We start from the raw sequence: 21,588 nt of genomic DNA, 5'->3' as shown, positions 1-21,588 counted from the left end.
AGCAGATAGTTAAAATTACATATAAAATTTATTTCTCCTACAATATAAAACAGTACGCACATTGTTCTAGTAGTGTCTGTGCGCGTGTACGCAAAAATACGTGAAAGTCTCTGCTTATTTATCTATCGAGGAATACGTGAACGGAAGACAACTTGCTATCTATCTAATAATACATCTATCTTTCTGCAACGTGCAGCTAAATTAGTGACAGATCTTTCCTCGGCTTGCAAATCTCCGGTGGAAGCATCGATACTGTGAATGTTGAACTGATCGTGTCATCCGACGATAAAATGGCCCAGCACCATTGTTTTAGGCTTCTGGTGAATTTTGAGGAACGTGGCTACGTTGCGATCCCATTCGGGAAGTTTTGGCTTCTCTGTAAACGAAGTTGTTACAAGTGGTTGTTCTTGGATGTTCGAATCGTTTTGACATATACTTACGCGTTTCTTTTTCAAGTCTGCTAACAATAGACTCGCTGTTGCTTGGAAATCTGTGGGCGCGGCCACAGTTTCGATGTTAATGGTGGGAAGCTTTGGCTTTGGTAGTAATCTGAAATTAGTTAATCATTTTCCTAAACTAATTTGTTCTTTGGATTTTTTTTCGTTGTTAATCTGGCGAAGTAGTGGCAATTGATTAAATTGCCACGGAGCACAGAGACGAGAATGAAAAATAATTTCTCATCGTAACACGATGTGATCGACTTACGAGTGTATGACAGGCGACAATAACTTTTTATCGATCTTAGAAGGATCTATAGGTCCCGTCCACCAGCTGATGAAATTACCCACGACGATCACTACCAACGTTCCCAATCCAGTGAACCAGTGATAAGATAATCGATAAAGAGGAAACACATCATCCTCGCTAAAAAAAGGTGTAAGTGAAACCTCGATCAGGAGTCGGCGGCGTTAATAGTCACTTAAGATTAAATTGATTATGAAAGACTTAATGATTAGTGTCGGTACTAAGATTCACTTACTCCGGATGCTCGAACTGCTTCAGGAAACTTTCGGAGATATTGGCTGGGCAATGGGAGAGGGGCACTGAAAGTTTCTTAGGGACCAGTTGGCCAGCACTGATAGACCAGTTTGCGCCGAAACTCGCCCAACCGGCGACCGCGAATCCTGCAATGGCGCCCATGAATGCGCCCTGATTAATAAAAAGGGACTCATTAAAGTTTATTCATTTATTCGCTCATTCAATAACAAACGGACCCGTCACGCTCGTCCTACGGAACGTCTACGTATTCTGCATGGGACGAGCTTCGCGCGTAATTAAATGGAAATGCGAACGGTAGGTCCGACGATAAGACAACAGAGTGCGGACATTTTTATTAATCGTGTAACACGACTGCCCACAAATTTTAATAAACTCCCTAGAAATTATCGTCGCGTGATTTTCATTCATTTTCATTTCACACCTTGATTTGATCAGTTGTACTTTAGCGGTAATTTAATATTTTAAATGAATATAAAAAATTACCACATCACTCCCAGAATTACATAGTCTACTAATTCTTTTATGCGTCCATCACTTAAAAGAATATTTTTAAGCCGTAATATATTAGGTCGCTCGGGAAGTCATTTCATTTTGCTATAAATGAAAGACCTAATAATACAGTCATTAAAAGATCTATTAAAAAATTCTACGAAAATTGTAAACCCACCTTAGAGTTCGTCCATGGGAATAGAATGCCCAGGGTAAACACCCCGAACGAGGTACCAGCAGCTATCGCAGCAAGACTTCCAGTGATCTGACACAGAAGGATACAATGAACAAATCGCTAAATATATAGTATAAACAATTTTATGAAAATAGCAACTCACTACTAAAACGCTGCCCAAATGTTCTACTAAGTAGAGCAGGCCCAAAGCCATCGCGCCAAGGATCACGACCAAAATCTTCACGAAGATGAACGAAGCCCGGTCGCTCAGTTTCAGACCGAAACAACCCTTAACGAAGTCCTCCAAGACGACGACGGAGGTCGAATTGAAGCCCACGGAGAGGGTGCTAAAACAAAAAAAATCGTACACCATAAAAATCCTTAATTTTATTCTTCCTTTGTTCTTTGCGTGGCGGATAGATTAAAGGATACTAGATAACTTGTGAAAATCCTACCTAAGCGCAGCGCCGAAAATGGCGGCAATGAAAAGGCCGGGCACTCCGTGCAGATGTCCCGCGACTTGCATGACATAAGCTGGCAATAATTGATCGTCAGCGGTGATCAGACCAACGGCCCTAGGGTCGCATTTCGGCGGAGACCACCAGGCAATCAGAACAAGGCCGCACCAGCAGCAGAGCGATATGAATAGCATAATACTGATAGTGAATATCGCCAATGATCTGAAATCATGAAGGACAATACCGTACGTGGATAATTGGCCACGAGTGATTCGCCATAATAGTCCTACAGCAACGTGAACAGATTCTTTATTTATTGTTTCATCGACGTATTCGCGGGCTCACCCCTGAATCGATCTATGGAATTAACGATTCGATTACAGCGCGATGATAGCGATCGATGTACTCACTTACAGTTTGGACGTTGCCAAATCTTTCAGCGATCTGTACCGCTGTACCATCGTTTGATTCACGGCTATGTATGCGGTGCTGTAGAGCCATGAGCCGATTAATACTGTCCATACTGTGTACCTCGTGTACGGGGATGGGTCGAAGCTGCAGTGAAAAGAATAAATAAATAAATTGAAGAGAATCTGGTAATCTACACATTCGGCGAAGTTGGAAATCGAAAGGTTCTTTGTCTATGAATTTAGTGTTTCTCAACCTATTCTGGTTGACGGCACACTAAAAATATCTGGAATTATTTGTGGCACACCCGAATACAAAAGATGTAAAAGTTGTATGATACCAACAAACAAAACAAATTATTTCTTTACAAAATTTGAAAAAAAATCTGAGCCTGTTTTCTTGAACAAATTAAATCAAAACGAGGTTCCAAAGTCGCCAGACAAGTTCGAAGTTACAAAACACATGCAATTTTAATTATTTGTCAAAAACTTGCGGCACATTTGACAATCACACAGGTTGAGAAACGCTAGTTTAAAGTCTGAATTGAGTTGACTCAATTTTGCAAGTTATTTAACAATTACGAGAGAAGTCGGAAATGTTGTTCTTACTTCAAGAATTCAATTCTATTTGCAATCGATGCCTGCTTCCATATCTCGGCAGCGCCGAGTCTATAAGTGCCCAATACGGTAACGGTTAGAACACCGACGATCATCACTCCAACTTGAAGCGCATCCGTCCACACCACCGCCCTGATGCCACCCTAATAATCATAATTGCCTTGATTAAATCAAATTACACGTTCCCACCACCAATTAACTAAACCACGCCTCCTTCCCAAACAAATTAGAGGAAATATCTTCTCGAATCGCTTGTGAAACACAAGAAAGGGAACGAACGTTTTGCCGCACTCACGGTAGTAGTAGTCGCCTAGTTTTCCTACTCAAAAATTCTAATCATCACTTCAGAGATATAACAAAACACCATAAAATTTCAACCCGTCGCCCGGTTTTCCAAGGAAGAATTCCGAAAAGAGACCTCGTCTCACCTTCCGATCACCTGGCCATCAACGAGATCGTTAAGCACATAGAAGGGGAGGGGGGGTGGTCTTCGCCGAGCATGAGGCCGATAATAAACAAATTTCCAAAGAGTCACCGGTCCGCGATAAATTTTCATTAATTCGGGGGGTGGTACAACAAATTGCTTGAATAATTACAGGCGTGCGAGCACGCGATTAATCACTTCGGCGCTGGCTTTGTGATCCGCAGGCTACGGGGAACGAGCACTCGACGTGCTCCGCGCCATTGTTTCCGGCGGGCCATTGTCGGGCTCTCAGTTTCCGTCCATAAACATTTCGAGTAGCCGGGTCCGCGTGAGAGATTCTTCGCGGCATTGTCCACCGAAAATTGTTTCCTACGTCGCGCAAACCCGGCCCCCCGAAGGAACTCGAGCAATCCCCAGGGAGAATTCCGCGAGGCAGAGCAGCCCCCCCCCTCGCAAAATTAGCTCGCACACACCTAACCGGCCCTGTTTAACTTGACCCTAAACGTGCCGGGCGGGCGCCTCGTATATTTCATCGTTGTTGCGTCTTGTTAACTCCTTAAACGCCGACAATGAATTCGCATCGTCATCGCCGAACGATCATGATCACTATACAGTGGTACCCTGGTCATCCATCTTTGCCTCTGATAGCGTCTTTCTTTTTCAAGAGCGTAATTGGTGCTCGTAGAGGCGGGGTAAACCGATGAATTTTGTGTCAAAATCAAAGAACTTTCGACAGAAGTGAGATTGCTGAAATATTGCAGAATATTTGTGTATGGCTGTAATGTAAATTAAATTATATTTTCATTTACACGGGAAGTAAGGTAAGCATTTAATCTTTCTAACTTACTTCTCATCAACGAATTTTTTTACAGTTTAATATTTAATACGGTCTTTTAATACTTCTGATGAGCATTATTTCATGCTTTTGTTTATTAACAGTAATATTTTGAACAATTGTGTAGCTGATCTAATTGTACAAAGAAGACAAGGTACATTTTTATAAAATCTATAAATAATGCAATCACACAATTGCACAGAAAGGTGAAGGATTATAGCCATTGACTTCGTATTGTTAGAAAACGCTATCAGATCGCATATGGTCAGCATAATTTTTAAACATTAAATGTACAAACGAACCACAAAAGAGACCGGAACGTGTTCGAAACCGGGGAAACCGAGTTAAACAATGTTCGCGACGCGACGGGCTGATTATGCTATTGAAGTAAGCGAAACGCGGCCGAACGAACGAAGAAGCAACATGTCAAAACGTTCGTTCCCTTTCAGCGGCGTGTGTCGGTCGATTAATTACAGAAATGTCGAATTAATTTTCGGCCATAAACTTACCAGAACGGTGTAGAACACACACGTGAAGCACACAATGATCGCGATCAAATGCACATCGATGCCGCTCACTGTAATTAATCAGGGAGATTTTAATAGTGCCCGGTTAATGTTCCACTATGAATAATATGGCCGCGGGATACCTTGATTTAGCGCCAACGCAGGAACGTAGACCACGATCGATTGGTAAAGGACCTGAAATTGGTTTGTTACGGAATTATTACTGTGCCAGCAGCCGGGGCTGATCATTTTACGCGCGGAGAGGACAAAGGACATGCACACGATCGAGGAACTGCAATTTTCCTCCTAATCTTCCGTATAATATTATAATACATTTACAAAATCTCGATATTTCCGAAGCTAATTGGTAGACTGCGGATGTTCATGCAGTTTTCAATTTTGGTAGACAAATAAGAAAGTGGTACCAAATAAAATTCTATTTTCATTGGCAATAGCTAGACTGCAGATTTTATGAATTTATAACAAAAATGGGCATGTATATTTTAAAGCAGTGGACATGTTAAAAATATTTAAGAGCATCAATGTATTATTAGTTTCAGCTTAGTAGGATAATTAAAAGAAAGATACAATTTTTATTTGGCTCCTGTGTCCTGCAATCGATCCTGTGAATGCAATCGCAGTCTACTAATAGCATTTGTATAGATCCAAACTAAATAAAAATCCTTCTAACCGCTGTTGAATTTAATACTCCAGCATTTTTTGAAAATTTTTAGAAGCCATAAATGCGTGAAGATACGCAGTCTACTAATCAAATTAATTTGGCGACAGCTAGACAACTCTTCTACAATTTTACTACTTTATATCTCAATCTAGTCTAGTGATAGTCAGTAGTCAAATTCACACATCGACGAACGTTCCAACGAAGACTAAAAAGAACATATAATACAGAAGCCTATCACGTGCGATCTACTATCAGTCGGTTTTTTTTCTTCGTTTTTAAACAATTATTAACACGCGAAAAGTTACCGCAATCAGTCATTTAAAGTTCCTTCGAGCGTCCCGATAAGCCGCGTCGATTAAAGTTCCGTGTTTCCGTCGCGTAACGTGGCGTGACATAACTTCATTCTAAATGAGTTACCGTCAAATTAAAGTCAATGATGAATTACTTTTCTCAAAGTTTCTGATGCTTTGTGCCGGGCCGAAAATCTAGATAAGAGGAGCCGAACACAGGGAGAGAGAGGAGGGTGGTCCCGTGTGCTTCAGGGTTCGTTGACACGTTTTATGCTTACCACATCAATAACGAAGATCAACGATATGAGGGTCCTTACGCCTCGATTGAATCTTATCTCTAAATACTGAAACAGAATCGTGACGATGGCGAATTAAACAAGCGCGCAACGCTTCGACGTTCTCGTGTCGACGAGGACTTTGCTTGCGGTCTCACGAATGCGATTGTTACTTTGCCTAAACGTTCTTCTTCTTCTCGAGGAAGTGTAAAGTTGGTCGAACGAATTCGTACCTCGTAAACGGAGTTTAGGCCCATTTCTACGAACACGGGGGCGTAGACCGTGGCCACGACCACTCCCGAGAAAAATATGGAAATGATTGTGATCCAGTACTGCGTCCCGAAATTGTAGATCTCGGACGGGGTGCCGAGGATCGTCACGCCGGATATGAAACTGCAACGTAGCAAGCAAGTCTGAGAAACTGTTGATGTAAGGATGTTTCAAAATTATATGGTTATAGGTAGGTGGAGATTTGTTGCAAAAATGGACCGCAAAATTTACCTTAACATTGATTCCCAAGGTCAAAATTGTGTTTCCAAAAAGTCTCAAAGGAGCCATGTGTCTCATATCAACCGTTCTCTCATAAAACGACTTTACTACTGACATTACGAATATCTAGAGTGCGCATGTTTATGCATTTTCTAATTTTTCTAGACAAATTTTAAGAAAGTGGAATAAAATAAAATCCTATTTTTAATAGGAACAGCCTTTGCAGATCTAAAACAAATAAAAATTGTGCAAAGATCAAGAAGAACATTTTCATAAGCCATAAATGCATAAAGATCCGCAGTCTGCTAATAAAAAATGGAAGCAATGCAACAATACAGCTCTGAGAGTTTTGAAAGTTTGGTCCCGGAGTCCTAGACTTTCGGAACATCGACTTGAGACTTGTCAGGGTCCGGGAAATTTGAGAATGTAGCTGTTAGATTATGGAGTGAAATGTTCTTTGGCTAGCCCTTGGAGGGTAAGTGATAGTAGATGTATTTTGACCGATTTGACTGGTCGCCATTTAAAAGGTTCAAGAGGAATACCTAGCGATGAGAGAAGCGGACACCGGGAAAAGACCCAGGCTGTTTCCTCCGAGGAGATAATCTTCTGTGCTCGACTTCTGTGCTTTCCTGTAATGCCATAATCCTGCAGCGGCAGACACGGCGAGCATCACCCCGAACACCAGCCAATCTGCCCAATGAAAGTATCCTCTTTCCGGCGTTTCCTCCATTCTCTAGCCCCGGAGAAGCTGGAACCGGGCGCAAAACCTGATTTACGAAGCCGAGATTTGCTTGATAACGCCGATAATAGCGGTAATGGAAGTCAAGTAACACGGATGAAAGCTTAATGGCTCTTGCGATGATACGCATAATGGACCTTCAACGAGGATTTAGTTTTCACCGGGGCCATTCGACGTTGCCCCGGAAAAATCTGTTCCCAGGAATTAAATGGAAGGATGGTACGTGCAGAATAATGATACGCTTCTAGCCAGAGAGAGAGAGAGAGAGAGAGAGAGAGTTCTAAACAGTTCTAATTTATTACTGAAAATAGAGAGAAAACGGACATATCACGTTTTTTTCAATTATACGTGTCTTCTAGATCCTCTATTTGCGTCGAACAGGTAGGAATCTCAACCCTCTGCACTCGGAGCTATTTTAATTCGCACAAATGAAACATTTCTTCCTACCTAGAATATTACCATTCCCTGTGATTTTTTCAATTTTAAGGAAAAGTAAACAAGTTCGCTGATTAAAAAATTCAGATTCTTTCCGTTTATTGTATGTATCCACACACCACTACATGGACACCGCTAATTGGTACTTGACACGCGACCCTAATGCGGTTCGCAGCTGTTAGTGCTCCAATAAAGCTTGTTAGCTTGATAAACGTTGCACTTTGTATGAACACAACACAACAAACCTATTGGTAACCTACGCTGGTGGTCAAAATGATAAGGCACCTCAAGGTTTTAGCAATGAATATTCATTTGTACATATATACACGTGGAAAGTGAATATACAACAAAATAATGTACTAACTTTTATGTAATATACTAAAAATTAAATAACTCGTTCAAACCATTTATTATTTCTACAAAAATTGACTTTTAGTGTGGGCAAAATGATAAGGCACTTCGCATATAAAATAGGAAAAGTATTAGAATTCAACAAAATTACACAATTTTTGGCAGCTTTATTCAATCGATTCAATCATTCTTCTTGGTAAACTTCTATATAGATTTTTTATATCATTTTGATGTTTGCTTTCCCAAGCTTCTAAAATTGCTGATTTCAATTCGGATACTGTACTGTACTTATTCTTGCAGGCCAATTCAAAACCTTTATATTGTATTTTCCACTTCAAAATAATTTTTTACTATGCGAGAAATATATATTTTTTGTTAGCAATTCTGCGAGCCTATGTTCCAATTTGCTCCTTAATTAAATTTAAGTGGCCAGCACCATTCATACGGCCTTGAATAAATTTTATTTCCATTTTTCCTCTATAGCCGATTCCTCCCTTCATCATTACTCTACCGCCACCACATTGTCGACGACTCAAAACTCTTTGTTCCTTTCTTAAATCATGAAAATAGTACTTGTATCCATCTAGACCATCCAAATTTAGTTTCTTTTCATCCGTGAATATACTGAGATTTGACGACATGAAACTTATATGAAATTTTGTGTGTGTACAACGGTGTCTCATCATTTTGTCCACCATTGTAATAACATAACGGTCGGACAAGTCTTACGGTATTTGCAAAACGGACGGAATTTTGGGAAAGATTCGAATATACAGGGCGCTGAAAAAACTATACTCTATACAACATCGTAATGTTGTTTCTAATGTCACAAAGTCATTCAGGGATAAAATCAATTTTTATTTTATTTCTAATTCCCACAATCAATGCAAAACATTTTCTACAAACTAGTTTGTACGGTAACGGTAACGCATATTTAAAATTGAAAATTAATTGTTTTGAATTTTTTAAATCGAGGTTCCGGCTTTTGAACAACGCTGTACACTCTCGAATTTTAAACACGTGTTATTTCAGCGACACATGGCTACAGTTCGGTCTTTCTTCGACTATCGTATCGGCTACGGGACAAATAACTTACCAGCACACTCTCAGAATGTAATTTCACACTATAACAGGAAACGCGATTCGAACTTTCTAAACGTAACTTAACGACGACACAAGTGTGCAAAAGTGCCCAATGAAGAAAACTGCGTAACTACTTTCACAGGGACGTAAACTTAAATCACGCTACTTACGGAAATCACGTGAATGCGTGTAACTTGTTACGAACTCCGTGACCGTATTTGATTAAAACTGTATTCGATGCCATTGCGTTTCAAGGACTACCGATGCGATCGATGTAGGTCTTTGTCATTGGAAAATCTCTGGCAAACATCTTAGTAGAGTAAACTTCAAAAATCAATAGACTTATTCTTAAAATTGTAATTCACAATGTTCGGGCCATAAAAATAAGATGAATGTGTCCGGTCAAAAAGTGGTAAAAAAAATGCTCCTAGATCATCTAAATAGCTCTAAGCATCGCCAGCTGTACACTGGTTAGAAATGTTCATCCTCTAAGTATTAAAAATGCAAAAACTAAAGTGTCTACAACCATAAATCCCAATACATTTATAAAATGGTAAACTATATATCCTAGAGTAAATAAGGAAGTCGAAGAATGAAATCAAGAATTCCTTTTTCAAGTAAGCTCTTGTTTCCTAACCAAGTGGCAAGGTTGGCAATAAAAATAGAACCATTGACACGTCCAACTACGTCTACTTTACTTAACGGAAGATTCCTAGAAGTGTCGCTATTCCATAAATTGAAACACTTGTCGGAAATCAAGTACAGTAAGTCCTCGACTTGCGTGGATTCGTTTTACGCGGATTCTTAGAAACGAATCAGAAAACCAATTCCGAACTGTGAAATTCGTTTTTTGATTGCGAGAACGGGAGCTTGTGCGTTTGCTTGTTACAGCTTAGGCATTCAGATATTTATGAGTGAGCAATTTTCCATGAACATAGTTGGTTTATTCAAATTTTCCTTTCAAATGAGCTCAGGCACTATTCGATTCACGCCGGAAGCGCTGGAACGAATTAACAGCGTAATTCGAGGACATGTTAAAATTTTATAAAGTCAAATATGGCGCACGTCGTGATTAGTTTAAGAAATTCCACGCAGATGTCAGAAGTGTACAGTAGAAGTGTAAAGTAGAAAGAGCGCGGCGCCGCGCCGGTTAATATGAATGGTCACGGGTCAGTAGATCAAGTAGAATGAAGTGAAAGACATGGGGGGGGGGGCTGAAGGGGCACTATTCCAGGAATGCAAGCAATAATTGCAGAACAAGCATAACGGCAACAATCCGCGAAAACACCATACGTCTGGCTCGTAAATTTCTGGCCGTTCTCACTTCCCAAGAACACAAGTCCCGCTTGTTCAACGATTAGGCACATTTCCTACCATGTAGCAAAAGAACATTGCAGACATTGATCAAAATTTTACTCGTAAATAAAAGCAATTCTAAGGGTTAAAACGTTTAATGATGGACCGAGCAGTTAAAATTACTTCAATGTATATATCCAAATTTAATTAAGGAATCATGAGGTATGATTTGTTATTTGTTTGTCAAGCAAAGAAGAACTTTGATCTCGAGGATGTTATTTTAGGTTCGTGTAGAGTTTGCGTAAAGAATTCCTCCGAGTTCTAAAATTATACCAGTCACGCCTATTTCTTAAGATTTTGTTTTAACGATCTAACAAATGAGTATCTTTTTACGCTTTAGATACGAAAAATGATTCGATTGCATTCAGAAATTCAGAAATACAAAAGGAAACGAGGAACACAGACAGTCTGTGCAAGGAACGAAGAGGAACGGCGGCATTATCGACGGTTAGTAATTAATTGCATTAATGCCGACTGTTGGTAAACATCCACTCACAGGTTCGGCTTTATAAATAGTTCTCCTTTATATTTATAGTCACGCTGAAGCGGTCCACTGCAAGTCTCGAGTCTCTCTTCCAAATTTTTGTCTGTTCTTGACGATCACCTGACGGAGATATTACGACCACAATTGTCTCAAACGTTTCCCGGTTAAGTTACTCGTATTCCTGACACGATCACGATGATTTTGATCAACGATCGGTAACGAAACTGAACCAGGTAACTCTCTCGCACGCTATGACATTACGATTCTCTTCTTTCTCTTTTTATTGTCTTCCTCAATTGATCTCTCGCCGCTCGACTCGTAATTCCAACAAACACTGACCGTGAAACACTTTTCCTCTAGAAAGCAATTCCTCCGTGCTCGTTTAATATTTGAGCAAAAATTGCGTCGCCGATTTTTCTTCTTTCATCACGTACGCGTGGTCCTCCCAAGCCCCCGGTTAATTAGCGACTGTATTACCATTATTTCCATGTAATTATCCTCCGAACTTGTCACCAACACATGTCCTACAGCCGATTGAAATTTCAAATCGAAAATATAAACACTGCGACTCTTGGACGTGAAATTGGAAAATCTGATTCAAGACAAATATTTACACTGTACTAAACCGTAGCCGCGCGTACAAACAACCTATCTGAAATTTTAATTATTCAAGAAAACAAATGAAATGTTACAGAACTCGTAAACCAATATCGATATTGGAATCATTCATTCGAATAAATTGATTGATTACCGTCATTAGTTTTTGAAATTATATGCATTTATGAGTTCACTGCGCTGGCATAGAATTTCATAGGTATAAACAAACGATCGATAATGATCCACGAGAAGAACGACACGTACCGTTAAACGATAGTTAAAATGGTAGCAGGAGAGTATGCTTCCGAGCACCGACACAAAGGCCGAAGCTAGATGTACGAAAAAAAGGGAAACACACTGATGAGTTAGGCAAACGGAGGTATAATAATGTCGCGAACAACCGTCTGCCGTGACCAGCAACAGACTGTCGTGAGGTTCGAGCCTCGATGTCGAGCTAACCGGTTTCCTCGATTCTTCCTCCAGCTCGGTTAGAGTCCCGAGCGAAATTTAAACGGCTGTTCATCCAATCAATCGTCGAAGAAAATTCCATTTCGTGCTCGCAAGCCGTCGACAGCGATCGCGAAGCGATCCATGCACGCTGGCGATCGACGTCGATCGCTTGGACTACTCTGGACTACTCGCTCGATCATTGGAATCGCAACGCAGTGTACAATTAGGTAATTATCCTCTTTACGTATCAATGAAAAAATATGCGAAATACCCAGAAACAATCCGTACCAATCTAAACGTCGATGATGAGTCATCCATCCTTTCCCTATGGTTACCTAACGCCGTGAATACTAATTTATTTTGTCACCGATTACTATCGTAAAGAATGAAATAATTAGGATTCTTTTCCATTAATTTATAAAATGCATAAATTTCTTTAATCTTGAGAAAGAAGTTTAAAATTTGCACTCGAATGCTCTCATTTCTTTTGTCCCCGATTACTAACATTTAACTAGGATCTTTATGAAAAAATAAAAATTTTCCACCTGAATTGCAACAAACCGGATTGACGTAGACATTTATTTCACGTTGAAAATAGTATAAAAGTATTTTTAAATTCGTCTAATGTTTTAAATTACATGATAGAGAATTTTAAAGTTTGCAGTTCGTTGTGTTTTGCATACCTTGTAAATTTGAGTAGTTCAAATCGAATGAAAGAATTTCATTTTTACTTACTTCGCACACGCACCGAGATGTAGGTGATGTGAAAAACAAATTCAGTGTGATATTTACAACAAATTAATTTATCATTATAGAGAATTACAAACGTCCATAAGACAACGATATACAATAATCTTTTAGGTATGTCATTCGATCTAAAAGACGATGCTGTAAAAATTTAACATCATACGGTACAGGGTTGATAAACTGTAAACATTTATCCTATGCAACGCAATATCATTCGATTTGTTCGTTCGCGGCAATGCGATCGGAATATAAATCGAAACATATCCGCATTCGTGAATTATGCTAATCATTATAATGAGTAGGCATTATTTAACATTTACTCCGTATCGAAATAACAAATATGTCTTTTCTCTAACGAAATGAATCGTATTTCAAATTAAAGTACTAATCTGAGTTCGTTCTTAAAGAAAATTGCAAATTGAGAAAATGGAATGTACAAGTAATGATTCCTAAATAATATTAATGTACTATTCTCTTTTAATGAAACCTGTTTCACCCCCAAAATCACAAAATTAACGTAAATGGACACATTACACTGCACGAGAAATCAGGGTGAAACTAGTGTATTATGTGTAATACACTAAGAACATAACTTGACCATGATTCAAGAAGTGCAATGACCTACGACGTCGCTAACTGCTGATGACGACTAAAATTTCTCGTATAATTTTGCTTATGTGCTCGAAATGTTGACGTATTTCATTAAATTGTAATATTCGTATAAAAAATGTGAACTTAATTTATACAACTATTTCCACAGTGCAGCGAACAAATTTATGCAATTTGTGATCGTTCAATGAAAAAAAATATGAAGAAAAAATTCAGAATCTTAAAATTTAAAGTGAAATAATATTTTTTTCTTGAATATGATTCGTGTGCATTGTTTTCGATGTTTGTGAAGAGAAAGAACTGCTAAAATAAAAATAGATTTTATCCGAGCACAAAACACTTTGAACGTAAAATTCTACAAGACCCTAGTTTCGATTAACGATACCTTAAACACAATAATATTACAATGAATCGTAAGTAATTGATGTCGCAGGTAATAAAACTTATATATTAAACTACAATTAAGTTAATAACGAAGACGCGCGAAAGAAATGCGAATTGTTATATCTTTTTATGAAGTGATCTTTAAATTCAGTTTTTTTTATAAATTACAGTACAATTGTTTATCATACTTTGTTGACTATTTATAAACTAGGGCCTCCGTATATGTAGAACGTTTGAAAATCGATAATGCACAATAATCGTGAATTATGCAATTATTTAGCTACTCTCTGTACATACTCACATTACCTATTCATTTGTTCTATTTCATTTTGCGTAATAATACTTACACTCATTAATATACATGCATACCACATGCTCATATACACATATGTATATCTCTCTTTTCCATTTTTGTAAATTATTTTCATTATTTTGTTTCACAAAGAATCATCCGTATCAATTAGTATCTGTAACTTGTGTCCTTCGTTGGTGTTCGTGTCAGTCTTTCAGAAAATGTTATTTTACATGGCAGTAAGACGACAGCAATCCATGAAATGTAAGAATAGCGATGAAGGCGCGATCGCTTCATTCTTTGTGAAACGTAAAAAGAAAACAGATCAATTTGCACATTTACTGTTTTACACGTCTTTGAATTCAGAAGTGGTATATGAAAGATGTACTCTGATCACAGTTTTCGATATCTTCCTTCCCCGAACAGCCGTAAACAGGCTCTGTCCGCTATATAAGCAAGAACGAGATTTGCTATCATTACTTGAACTAACAGGTTACGGAACTGCAACAAAAAAATTTATTTTCAGATGTTAAAACGTCGATGTAACCGGCAATTTTAAATTGACGCGTACTTACATCCCTTGGGAATTCCACAATTTCGAATTGTGCTGCTAAATCGGGTACGAATCCGCATAATCCCAATATAACAGCAATAGTGCCTATAAAACTGTACAGTAAAGATTTGTTTTGCATTAAACTCTCCATATACGGAAAACCCTGTGCAACAAAATTCGGCAGAATTAAAACAACGTACATCGTATACGTAAGCATCGTTGTTGCTAGACTGCGGATCTTTATGCAAAATAAAAATTGTCATTTTTTCCATGCATGATTTTAATTTCGAATTCGATCTTGTCAATTTATTATAAATGCATAAAGATCCGCAGTCTAGTTATCGCGTTCTCCGCTTCGTTTAATATCTTACCCGATAATTAATTGCAAAAGTAAACACTTGGATTGTCATAACGACTATGTAAACTGTGCTGTTTATCAGATTTGCTTCGAAAGGTTTATCCTTGTCGTCGGCGGATGCACTTGCAGAATCATTCTGCGGTGTATAATTCGTATTCAATATAACCGATAACGTATCGTTCCTTCGCAAAGTAAACAAAAAAAAATATTAAACTATAGTTCTACATGCGACCTCTGCTCTGTCGCGTATATACCTCGTTACCTTGGAGCTAATATAGTTGCTTCCCTAACAAGATACACAAGCGAGACAAAGTGTATAGCGAATTGAAGCAACACCGTAGATATAGTGTACAAATTGAAAATATTTGGTAGAGGTCTCTGCTTCGATAACGTTTTCAACGGCTTCGATCTTGATATAAACAAAAAGTAAGTGGCTATTAGACCACCCTGCAGCGTTGCCTGGGCATCACTAAATTTAATTCCATCTAAATAAAGAACAGATTGGCTATACGCCGCTCCGAGCGCGTTAATAGCTAAAATTTTGAACATCTGTAGAGTTGTGACCAAAGTGCATCGTCCTTGCTTGATAACATGGCATACTGCAACGAAACGCGACGTACAATTATAGATCACGTTCGAATGATTCAACATCCTTACGTAATGAAACTTACTGCACTCGATGGATGACATTTTGCTAGTGAAAGGTGCAGCAATCGAAGCGTCACCGAGTTTAACAATTACAGGTTGCTCGTCTAGCTCTTTCAACAACTTTTGTATCCTAGTATTATATCTACTGTTGCCGGACATTCTCGAGTTCATTCTTGGACCATTAACTACCGGGGAATTTAACATCATGGTTTCGTTCCTCGTATCATCCTGTTGCTTACGTTTAGAAACCCTTTCAGGCGGACTAGAAAGAATAGCGACCCCTAACGAAGAAAGTTCATTAATAGAAATTGCTTTCTCCTACACGGCAGCATTGAAAATCCATGGAGTCAACTAACCCACTTGGGCATGTTTCAAAGCGCCAACATCGTTAGTACCATCGCCACACATCAGAGTCGAGTATCCAAGATCCTGCAGAGTTACAATTATAAATTCTTTTTGCTTCGGTTCGCACCTCGCGAATATAACGATGTGCGGTAACAGTGTACGTAAAAGATCTCGGTCGTTTTCCCTCAAGTACGTTATACCCTGGAAATCACAGATATAAAAAGAAACACGGTGAACATATGAAAATTGTACAGTTCTCGGTGGAAGTATTCTTTCAGGTGCATTAGCTGTTCACCTCTCCCGTTACACAAAGAGCATGCTCTCGCCAAATCTCTTTTCCGCGATTCACATTTTTCATTCCCAAGGGTAGACTGATTTCTCCATCCACGCTCTCCCAAATCCATTCTTCGTCGTTCAAAGTCAGTATAAGTGTACTCGGTTTCTTTGTGAAGTGTAGCTCGCGACTCACGTGACACGCTGTTAGGGGATTATCGCCCGTGATCATAACAACCTGTAAAATGAGATTGTGTTAAAGACAGTGATATAAAAGTTGCGTTAAAAGCAAATGGTATAATTATTGAAATGTTACCGAATGCGAGGCATTCACTATCTCTTTGATGACGGCCTTGGAATCAGGTTTTAGCGGGCAGCTTATGATTACGAATCCAGCGAATGTCAGGTTCTTTTCTAAATCTTCTCGCGTTAGCTCTCTCAAATCTTGGGACGATAAAGGACCAGGAATTTTTCTATATCCTAAAGCTAATACTCTTGCACCACGGCGGGACAATGACAAGTATGTTGAGTCATAATTCTTTGGCACGGATGATAACTAAGGAAAGGTTGAAACAATAATTATGCGATGCAATGGGAAGATTTGTGATATCTAGACTGCGGAGCTTTATGCAAAATCAGAATTTTTTACGTTGTTTTCAACAAATAGAAGTTGGCCCTTTCGTATTTCATCTAGTCGTTACTATGATGAATGCATAAAATCAGCAGTCTAGTGATATCTTCAACACAGTAATCACCATGGTCTTGATTATTTCGGGTGCTCCTTTCACGGTGGTCATGTAATTCATTTCCGACGATCCCGCCATCGTGTATCCAGCTACCACCGACATTCTTTTCAACGCAGAGGAAAAATGATGTCTGTGAACAATTCTTAAGGCAGGCGACTGGCCTCCCTTCCTGGGTATCATACAATCATCTAATATAAAAATAATATCGTAATTATGGTAGCACTAGTTTCGACTCTAGTTTCGAAAAATCCAATTTTATCATACTTTTCGTAAGCGTCCAATTGACAGCCTTCAACGTAGCTTTTTCAAGCGGGTCACCGACAATTCCGTCGTCGATTTGTACAAGCGAATGGCACGTTGCAAGTACTTGTATACTTTCTATAGGTGCGTCAGATAGTTGCATAACATCCGCTTTCTCTCTGAAATATCAAGTAATTATTTTAATGGCAGTGTTCAGGAACAACTGATGTTTTGAGAATAATTATAAAAGTCTTACTCGAGGCCCGCTATACCCTCGACTACCAAGTTGTCGCTGGTTAGAGTGCCAGTTTTATCGAAACAACAAATTTCAATTTTTCCGGCGAACGGTATCCTAAAAGGTTCCGTGCAAAATACACCTAGAAAACAAGATAGCGGTGTTGTATATATTACTACACGATTATACGAACCGTATACTGAACATGTTTATTAAATTACCAAGTTTCGATAGCGCTAGTAAAGACGTATTGACAGCTAGCGACAATTCGATCGGTAGTTCCGGTGGAAAAACTGATGTTAGGATAAGTGTACATTCTAGGAATAATTTATATCTGTTTCTTGTGGGATTCTCGCTTCCTGCAAATAGTAATTCGATTAAATATCGAAGGTGTAGCAACAATACAATAACGGTGTTATGATATGTACCTTTAATCCATACATATGTAGCTGCCGCAACCGCGAAAATTAACAAAAATAAGATAAAGCCGAATGTTTCCAAATTATTCGCCGTAACACGCTTAACTCCGAACAATATTGTCCTCAACAGTTTACCCTGTGACGTTGAGAATCCAGTACGTAATACATAAGCCACACAGCCATTGTCAGTAGCTAAAATTTTCCAGGTAGATAAGTAAAATGTTTCGATAGATGATCATTATATAGTTTTGGAAGTGTGCGAGAACCAGAAAATATCGGAATTCTCCGGGAATTTTCTACATAGTACTTGAATAGGTACCTTTCAGACCAGGTACACTTTTACTGGGTGCAGTATGCTGTACAACTTTCGTGCCACCAAAGAGTACGTGAAGCTTATCACACTCTATATCTAACTGTCTATCGTCCCCAAGATCATCCACTGGCTCTTTCATTTGCGGCACCGACTCTCCTAAATATTTTTAATCGTACCATGTAACACAAAATCGATTCTATCAAATATTTCCTACTAAAGTTAATCACCTGTTAGCATGCTCTCATCGACTACGCAAAGCCCTCTTAAAAGTAACATATCACATGGCACTAAATTATCATTCTGAGATCTTGTTATTGAGACAATATCACCAGGCACTAGCTGGTCGGTGAACATTGAACGCCATCTTCTATTTCTATAGACCTTGAATACAAAATGAATTTATAAATATACTCGTAAAACAGGCCCAATTTCGTTTTAATTTACTAACCATCATCATATACGGTTTGTTCCCCATTTTCCTGATCTCTGCCATGTTCCTAAGTTGCTGCTGCACCAGTGTACATTCGAACATGATCAGCATAATAATTGTAAAGATACTGTAGTACCAGTACCTGTCTAAGCACCACAAAGAAACACAAAATACTTGAAACACAAAGAACGGTGCAGTTGCTCTTTCTTTGAATAGTTCTGAGAATTCTGGTACCACCATATCTAATCTGAAAAAGAAGGCATAGAATCATTCAACATAGGATCATCAATCATTTATCTCGCATTATCATAACGTATATTCGGAACTCTGATAATTACTTGTTCTTGCCATATTTCTTCTCTGCGAATACAATTTCACTTTCATTTAAATACCCTGTCCATTCGCGGTAATGCTTCACGGAATGATGAATGGGAAACTGAAGGCCATCGAAATGTTTCTTGGTCGCGTTCCAGTAGTACTTGGTCTTCTGAAATATAAACCATGGTTCCTGCTGGTTCGAATGGTACAGCTTGACCAACTCCGAGCTGCCATTATTTGGAGTTGGAACTACTTTGGCTACAGTCGCATTGTACGGGGTTTTCTCCTGAAAAATAAAATAATGTCAACGTACCGTAGGATGATCTAGGGCTGTTACTTTTATTCGAAGGTCGAAGATTTTGAAGCTTCGAAGTAGACTGCGGATGTTTATGCAATTTCCAATTTTTGTATACGAATTTGGAGACAGTGGAATAAATTAGAATCTTTTTTCATTAATAGCATTCTCTGCAAATCTGAAATAAATAAAAATTCTACTAAATTCTTTTCAAATTTTATATTCTACCATTGTTTGAAAATTTTCAGAAGCGATAAATGCATAAAAATCCGCAGTCTAGTGTTTCGAAGCGTTTGATTTCAGAATAATCTCCACCATTCAAATATTCCCGCCAACAATTCGGACGACCATTACTAGCAGAATGCCGGCTCGAATGGCTGCCACGTTAGCGAAACATATTGAACGGGGTCTAACTCGCACGTGGAAGAATGTTCAAGGAAGTAGCACGGTAATTGTCGACGCAACGAAAAAGGCTTGCACTCACTGAACTGCAATTGAGGAAAGTGTACACGTGTACGGACCACTGGCAACACAAACATATGAAAATCTGTAATAAGCCAATGGCCGCAACGCCTACTAATCCTGCTTCATAGTAATCGTTGACACCGTATACGAAGATCCAACTGTAAATCCATATTGTGTATAATACAGCGAACGGCAATATGTAGCCGGTAAACAATAACTTCCTCGGCTTGTGCAGGGTGACACTTTGCACAAGCTCGTCTATCCGCGTTGTAGCAATAGTCGCCATGATTACAATTCGCCGTAACACAGGGGTATGGGTTTTGCTGTGAGAGATTTAGACCGTTTCACATGGAAAAATCTGACAGCACCGACTTCGGGAAACACTTGACTACACGTATAAGCAACAGTTGTACCGTGCGAAAGGTGTTCGTGATGTTTACCCCTTTCGCACTTTGCTTCGATGCCCTATATGTATACTAAATTATAATACTAGGACAAAAATGAATCTTGGGCTCTAGAGATATTGGCGCTGCCGTGTCATTTCCCTAGGCAAGTGCCTAGAGAACACTAGAAAACATTCCCCATGATTCCCCAACGAGATTGGCAACTTTGACCTCGGGAAAAGCAAACGGGAGAATCGCCGTCGATCCTCTCTCGCTGCTCGAACCTCGATCGATAACGACTGATAACGACGAGATGCACTGATGTTACATATGCATGATGCGGCACAAATTAGTCCCCACGATTTTTCAGCCCCTTCGGATGATCGGACAGAAAAGCGTTTCTTACCAAAATTAATGAGTATTTAACCGACAAGAAATTGCAATTTTTCAAATTAAAAAAAAAATCAAGGTCGCTGGTATATCTTTAAATGGAATTGTAGGCGACGTCGAAACGAATTCAACGACCTGCTGTCAAACGGATAGGAAAAAATAAATAAATCCTCGTTACTCATAAAAGTTTCTTGTATTTCTCATTTCTCTCTTATGTATATTCACAAAGGACAATTACATCTTACTTATAACATATTTCATCATCTAAATGTACCTCTTACGTCGATAATAGTCATCGATAGCAATGATCAGTTGTATATTTTATTACTTATCGTCTATGAAATCGCTACTAAACACTAAGCATACTGTGTCTGTCTGTGTGTTTGTTCTGTGTGTTGTTTTGTTGTTTTCACGTGTGTAAGTGTATGGTTTTTCTGTGTAGATCTGTGTGACTGATCGTTCAAGCACACCCCGCGCTTAGCGCCGTTGCGTCATCGCGCGCATTTCGAATTTCCCGCGGGATCAATCCGCGATCGAGACGATCGACATGCGCGTAGATCAACGCCCGGCATTGCTTGTACCCATTCGGACGCCTAACTGCGCGAATACTAATACATCGAAAATAGACCATACGAAACGAGAATCTGGAAAACATGGGGGAAAAGAAAGATTTACGTTTACAACATCTGTCACGGCACGGCTACGACAAAACACTGTTTCCGCAAAAAACATTTTTCATTACTTTTTCCGCGTGTTCACACGTTCACTCGTTCACCGATGATCGAACATCGAATCGAGAAAATTGATTCTTCATTTCGCTTCCTTTAAAAATCTCTCCTCTTTTCACCATTGCTTTCCCTTTCGCTGGTTCGGCTCGATTTTTTTATAGTTTTCGTGTTTCTATTTTGGCGCGATCGAACGGCGAAAGGCGGCAAAACGCTTTACAATATATATATGTATATATATATATATACATACATATATTTATTATATTTATTATATA

At 39.0% G+C, this 21,588-nt stretch overlaps 2 protein-coding genes and 1 long non-coding RNA gene across 6 annotated transcripts; 1 reads left to right on the top strand and 2 right to left on the bottom strand.

Moving 5' to 3' along the window:
* Positions 1-9: 9 nt before the first annotated feature.
* Positions 10-12,555, bottom strand: LOC143208083 (sodium-coupled monocarboxylate transporter 1). Of its 4 annotated transcripts, none has more exons than XM_076422155.1 (15): positions 11,108-12,555; positions 7,190-7,395; positions 6,392-6,551; positions 6,162-6,227; positions 5,055-5,106; positions 4,915-4,982; positions 3,138-3,289; positions 2,536-2,676; positions 2,119-2,343; positions 1,827-2,010; positions 1,667-1,753; positions 980-1,149; positions 706-864; positions 441-549; positions 10-376 (listed from the first exon to the last, which is right to left on the bottom strand). In XM_076422155.1, exons 2-15 carry the CDS (start codon positions 7,375-7,377, stop codon positions 341-343), a joined length of 1,797 nt encoding a protein of 598 aa, XP_076278270.1. In that variant the 5' UTR covers positions 7,378-7,395; positions 11,108-12,555; the 3' UTR covers positions 10-340. The 4 variants fall into 4 exon arrangements, with proteins under 4 accessions (XP_076278270.1, XP_076278271.1, XP_076278272.1 ...); XM_076422156.1 differs by having other exon boundaries at positions 11,957-12,555; XM_076422157.1 differs by lacking the exons at positions 7,190-7,395; positions 11,108-12,555 and adding an exon at positions 6,660-6,784.
* Positions 10,418-20,313, top strand: LOC143208087 (uncharacterized). The gene is made up of 2 exons (XR_013008835.1): positions 10,418-10,835; positions 10,952-20,313. It is a non-coding gene; the product is annotated as an uncharacterized LOC143208087 (long non-coding RNA).
* Positions 12,996-20,315, bottom strand: LOC143208082 (endoplasmic reticulum transmembrane helix translocase). The gene is made up of 18 exons (XM_076422154.1): positions 19,832-20,315; positions 19,073-19,338; positions 18,753-18,981; positions 18,532-18,685; positions 18,311-18,460; positions 18,001-18,183; positions 17,794-17,931; positions 17,594-17,714; positions 17,362-17,516; positions 17,107-17,285; positions 16,668-16,907; positions 16,374-16,589; positions 16,090-16,279; positions 15,757-16,014; positions 15,348-15,684; positions 15,099-15,267; positions 14,750-14,890; positions 12,996-14,675 (listed from the first exon to the last, which is right to left on the bottom strand). The coding sequence occupies exons 1-18, from the start codon at positions 20,096-20,098 to the stop codon at positions 14,568-14,570; spliced, it is 3,501 nt and encodes a 1,166-aa protein (XP_076278269.1). The 5' UTR covers positions 20,099-20,315; the 3' UTR covers positions 12,996-14,567.
* Positions 20,316-21,588: the final 1,273 nt, after the last annotated feature.

This window comes from Lasioglossum baleicum, chromosome 4 (assembly GCF_051020765.1).
Source record: "Lasioglossum baleicum chromosome 4, iyLasBale1, whole genome shotgun sequence".
In the NCBI taxonomy this organism is placed as follows: Eukaryota; Metazoa; Arthropoda; class Insecta; order Hymenoptera; family Halictidae; genus Lasioglossum; species Lasioglossum baleicum.
Note: the sequence above shows the minus strand (reverse complement) of the source record. Positions and strands in the feature narration are given on the sequence as shown.